General features: G+C 55.2%; 1 protein-coding gene across 1 annotated transcript; it reads right to left on the minus strand.

The window, feature by feature from the left end:
- Positions 1-3,657, minus strand: J7T54_005888 (uncharacterized protein; the record flags this gene model as incomplete). The annotated part of the gene is made up of 6 exons (XM_051502736.1): positions 1-1,333; positions 1,388-2,639; positions 2,809-2,875; positions 2,930-3,319; positions 3,388-3,521; positions 3,594-3,657. The coding sequence occupies 6 exons, from the start codon at positions 3,655-3,657 to the stop codon at positions 1-3; spliced, it is 3,240 nt and encodes a 1,079-aa protein (XP_051366410.1).
- Positions 3,658-5,920: the final 2,263 nt, after the last annotated feature.

Consider the following 5,920-nt stretch of genomic DNA (forward strand, 5'->3'; position numbering starts at 1 on the left):
CTATCTCTCCGGAATGGGTGACTTGGCGAGCCTCCCACCAGCACTCACCCGCTTCGCCAGGCGTATGTCTTTCTCCCGCTGCAGCCTCTCATTTGCACTCACATTAGGAGGCAGAGTCGGGACTGCGTCCTGGGGACCACCGATAGACTTGCCCCTCTTCTGGTCAATGTACAGCTGCGCATGACGACCGAGCGGGAAGGCTGGCATTGTCGCCGGAATCTCTGCTCCGTTTTGCGTGAGCATCTCGGCGACTGGGAAGGGCACCACCTTGTTGGAGTCGGCGTCGGCAGTGCTATGTGGTGCCGTTGGCGAAGGAGAGGCTGGGTCTGCTGCGGCCAGAGCTAGGAATACAGCATGTGTCCCTCTCATCTTATCCACGACGTTGGGATTGGCCCTCAGGGCCAGGGCGTACAGCACCTGCTGAATTTCGTTCTTCTTGATGGCGGCCAAAAGCGTCTCATCCGGCGTCCCGTACCGTGACAGGGTGGATGAAATCGGCTCGACATATGCATGATCGACATACTTGGACGTGATGAACCGTAAGCGTTGCTCGCGCGTCGCCTGCGCCGTGGGCTTCTGAGACTGATCGAGCCTGGCCTCCCAGACCATGTTCGACACGCGGTTGCCGATCAGTAGCAACAACTCGACAATATCGACGGTGAACGATTTGATGTCCAGAGTCAAAGACCGAACCTTGCTGATGTGCGTCCCCAACGACCGATGAATGCCGCTGCACTCGATGCACAGGATGATGCCGAGATTGATGGAAACCCACTCGACCTTGGACCCAGATCCGCAGTCGGCGCACCACGTGTTGCCCTGATCGCAGTCGCGGACCATCTTCAGCAGCCTGTCGGGGGTCTCCTCGTAGCCAGAGCTTGTGGTTCGCACTGCCTGCGGTCTAGCACCGACTGTGGTTCTGCGGACAGGCATTCCGCTGCCCGAGCTCGAGTGCTGGTGGTGCCCATGATGATGACCGTGACTGAGCGACTGTGACTTGCCTGTAAGGACAGAACCAATATCTCTCCTCAGTGACGACTCGACCCCAGATTTGCCGCCGCTTCCTGGCTTCTCCGAGTAACTTCGACCTTCCATCGCGCTCTGGAGGGCATTGTTGATGGACACAATCCAGGTGTTCATGTCCTCTTCCGATGTGGCTTGGTAGACGCGCTTTGAGTTTGGGGTAATAACTTCAAAGCAGAACCTTCTCTCCTGGTTCCGTGCTTCGCGGACGGATGCCATGCGAAGGTCAATTGGCTCGGTATGCAGATCCAGCCTTTGTTTCCAATTGCTGTACTCAGAAAGCTTACCCTGGTCGAGGACAATCCAGAACCTGCGTAGCTTGTCAGCATGGGCGGCCAGAATAGCTCTTGATGGATTCGCTTACTTATGCCAGCCTTGTCCACTCAGACTGCGAGGGTCGACATGGCCGCTCGAGCGTCCAAGCGCCCAGAGAAGTCCTTCCTTGCGTTGAGTGACTCCTGCGTTGGAGCTCTCGTGACGCTCCTCGAGGTCGCGTATCCCCTTAAATTTAGAGCCCGACGTCGCGCCTTGGCCCAAACTCCCAGGTGACCTTGACAATTCCGCTCCATAAGGATCGCCGGGATGATTAGGGCCACCGGCGGGCACGCTCCTCAGTTGTGAGCCAGTGCTGTCTGCGCGACCCAGCTCTGTGTCCGAAGTACTGGTGTTTCCACTGTTCTGGTGGGACGTACCATTCGCCGCAGTCGGGATCGTGTAGGTGTTGGACGTCGTGGCTTCAGAAGGCTCCAGATAAGGAGTGTTGCCCTTTTCTAGCAGACGGCGTTTCTCCTCGCGCTCGCGCCTCTGGTACTGGTACTCCTTGTCCGCGTCCATGACTTCGCTCGACAATGCCTCGAGCTCTGGTAGGAGGGCCTCCACCTTCTTGGCGGCATCCAAGAAACCCTTGGACTGAGAGTCCGCGTATTTGGTGAGATGAGAGAGCACTTCTTGCTCTTTCCGTCCCCCATGAAGGTCTTGCATGAAGCTGGAGTAGTCGAAGCGCTTGAGTTCAAACGTCCGTCGTTTGCTCTGATATTTCGAGTCGCTGTCGGCGAGCTTCTTAGCCTTGACCGAATCCTGACGCTGACCTAGATAGCGCGACATGTAACTGTAATAGTCTTTGCTCTCTTCATCGAATTCGCGACGCTTTGCCTCTGCCTGCTTGATATCGACCTGATAAAGCTTTGTCATGGGATCGATAATGATTCTTTGGAGGTTATTGTTATTCGAGCGCTGGTATGAGAGAATCTCCCGCGCAATCTTATCAAAGTAATGCTCAACAGCTGGTTGCACAGCATTGGCGTTCGTGGCAGAGGCTTCGCGTAAAGCGTCGATGAACGCGGCAAGAGCATCGTTTGCCTCGGTCTGCGCGTAATGCGCCTGTTCCGCCCTTTTCAGTACCTTTTTCATCTGCAGGCGCAAATTTCCGTTCTTTTGCTCGAGAGCTTTTAGGGTCGCACGGAAGACAGGCCCGTCGTCACCCACAGCCATGTCGTCGCCTGGTTTGGGGCATGGGACGTCTACCTTGACAGGTTCCTTTGCTGCACTTCCAGCGAATGTAGGGAGCATCAAACTATGATCGTGCGCGCCGACCAGCGGCGACACTGGCTCGTCCGCTATCTCGCCAGTCAAACGAGAGTCGACTGAATGCGCTGAAGCGACTCGGATCCTCGGCGGAGAGGAGAGCGCGAACGGTAAGGGAGAAGTTGGTTGGCTGAACGTAGGTAGTGGTGCTGCAGTCTGTCAGTCCAAGCCAAGCCCGAAAGCGTACATCTCTGAACGTACCGGCGACAAAGTAGGAGAAGCTTGCAAGAGCGAGCAGTCTGTGAGCACGAGAGTCATACTCCACAAACTGTAATCCGGTCAGCACTTCGTGAACATCCCACAACCACTTTTCAGAACTCACACTGCAAAAGTTTCTCCAGCCCCCTCCTCTATCTTCTGTTGTTCTGGGCGGTTTCCACTTCCACGTCCATTCGAATGATACTGAAGGGCTTCCGTTGGTAGTATAGTCCCCCACTAGCTCGACGTTGGCGTTTTTGTGTAGATTGGGATCGGCTTGAAATTCTCGCGTGACGAGGTTCTCGACTTCTCGAGGGCTGGAGCCGTAGACGTACGTCAGACCAGACACGCTCGTGTCAGTTGCTGAAGGCTGGGAATCCGTAGGCATCGACCCAGGCTGCACGGTCGACTGTGACTGGCGCATTACAAAGGTGAAGGTGAAGATGAGCTCGTCGTCGTTGGTGAGCTTGAGCAGGAAGCCAGGCGGACCTCCAGTGGCAGGTATCTCTGGGTCCTACACAGCATCAGTCCCAGTGCTCCAAGCCAAACCTGCTCCAAGCCAAACCTGCTCCAAACACTAACCTGAACAAACTCAACAGGCACACCATCGCCAGTAAGTTGGGAGACGGAGAGCCTCGTGGCGGGGAATGCATTGGGAACGACGCTAATAGATGATCGCTTGCGCGGGCTTGTGACAACGAGAGAGGTGATCGAGACTACAGCAGGGATGTGGTCAGCTTCTGAGCATGTCGACAAAGACACTTAGGCGCCTTGCGCTTTCAACATACGTCGATTCTGGTCTCTCAGGTACAGAGAGGGCCCGTCTTCGGGTCTGCTACTGACAATGCCCATCGCGCGAGAGGCCGCGCAGAGACGGCAGGCGAGGAGAAGGGTGCCGCAATTCGTGAACGGCTTGGGGGAAGCCTCGTCGGGACAACAAAGAGGATTGGACGGAGCGAGTCTGTTGTCTGGGGATCGGGGGACGTAAGCCAGCCAAGGCGAGTTCGAGGTCAACAGCGACGGACGGTAGGCGATAATTGCTGGAGAGCGAGGTACAGTCGCAGCGCGGGGCTCAATCGCAGTTCGTCGGCCGTGTGGGAGGATGGAGGGTAACCGAACGCCGTCATTCGGTGGAAGATGGTCCGCCGAGCAGGGCCAGGGATGGAGCAGGGGTAATTAAATGCTGCTACGATTCGACTCGAGTGCTTCCGAAATATTCAACAAGTGTCTCGCAGATGGGGAATCCGCGATAAGTTAAGTGGTTGGCGGGATGCTGAGAGCCTGAGCTTGGGGGAGATGGAGTCTAATGAATGGAGCTGACTGGAACTACAGGTACTAATAACGTTTTCAATCAAAGAACGTACGCCTGGGCTACTACATGTGGCTGGCGTCAACCTCTTGAGGGTGCTGTAGCTGCTGCCTCCGGGCAGCAGTCAACTGAACAACGGCCCATTCTCCGCCAGCACAGCCTTCTGAGAATGAATCTAAGGTGGGGTAAGAGCTGGTGAGTGCTGGACAGGCACTTACTTACCTTACTTGCACTTGCCAATAAAAGGTAATGTAAATGAAGTTTTTTTGGCAAGTTTGGTACCCGTAAGGAAGGCCTGGTCTACCACCGGCAAGTGCACTGGCCTGTGAAGACTGGAGGCCGGTGGTGCACTAGTCCAGTCATTACGCCAGGCACATCATGGCGGTCGCATGTCCCCGGCGACCTCGCCCAGATGATCATGAGATGAACGTAAAGTCAAGAACGCAAAGTGAAGGTAAGGGAATTAGGCGCAGTCCGCCCAGCTATGTCGGTTTGTGGCCACAGCCTTCATTTCGATAAGCGCCCCAGCCACTAGTGTGACGAATGCGTCGACAGGGCCCAATACGGAGTAGATAGACGCAGATCTGTTATCTACAAGCGGTGCTCATAATTACGACTTGAGGCAAACAATTGCAAGCTCCGAACGTATTAATTATAGCCAGCCAAGTGGTAGCAGCTTCAACACCAAGACTGGATGCGTCCGCCAGTGGCCCTTGGCAGGCTTCTCCAAACGGAAATGGAATGTCCGACACATGCCCCTGCAGCAATTCACATGACGATCCTCCCACAGCAGAAATGGAATGGCCGTGTGATTCGCACACGAGTCTGCCATTCCCTGTGATCAATATCCGCGCGTTTTGATCATCAGCAGATTAATCATGGGGGGTAGCCGCGCGCACTAATATGGCCTCGATCGCGTCTAACACAGAGTCCTGCAACAGTCTTGAAACGTCCCTGGGCAGTCGTGGCGGCTACACATGGGCATGGGCGGCGAACTGCGTCTAGGGAACAAAGGGAGCCTCGAAGCATAAGTAGTTTGCTGGATTGACGAAAGCAAGTCGGCTGTGAAGTTTTGAATTCTGGATGTAATAACATCGCATTGTTGCTCTACTTATTGGACCCGAAGCTTAATCGACCAGCAATTATAAACCGCTGTGCTACGTACGAGCCAAGGAAGGGCGTCGATGGTACTCTGAGATATCGCCAAGTCTTTTGGCAATACGTCGCGGCTAATGTTTAGCAAGAGATGCAGTCTCTCACGAGACGAAAGCTGTATGGTTCAATAATGTCGCTTGCAAATTGCCTGAAAATATTCGATCCTCATCACACCAAGCTACGCTAATGATTCATGCGCTACGGGAGATGTTTTACGAAGGGCTGAAGGGAGCGGCCGAGGTGGCACTACTGACCGACCGACCCCTTTGTTGGCGTACAGGTAAGGTATGACGTTTTGCCGCCGTGGACCTGGCCTGGCCTCCACGCCACGAGAGGCTGGGCAGCATCCTCCAGTCAGGCAGGCCCCTTAGGAACTTCCAGGGTCCAATCCAGCCTTCTTGCTTGTGTTGCCAGGCGTTCGGGCAGGCCACCACGCATCATCCAGATACGGTACTGTGTCCAATCAAGCGATCCGGTTTTTCATTTGCATCAAACTCGATTCGAACAGGAGAACAAGCCTGTACGCCGGCACCCAGCCAGCGTCGTGGTAGCATGCTGCGAAGCGCATCCGATAGCCCCCATTGCACTTGGGCACCATCTCACCTCTGAAGCACAGCGTCTAGCACCATCTGGCACGACCGCTACACGACA

This window comes from Emericellopsis cladophorae, assembly GCF_022114955.1.
Source record: "Emericellopsis cladophorae strain MUM 19.33 chromosome Unknown NODE_1_length_1489480_cov_119_871856, whole genome shotgun sequence".
In the NCBI taxonomy this organism is placed as follows: Eukaryota; Fungi; Ascomycota; class Sordariomycetes; order Hypocreales; family Bionectriaceae; genus Emericellopsis; species Emericellopsis cladophorae.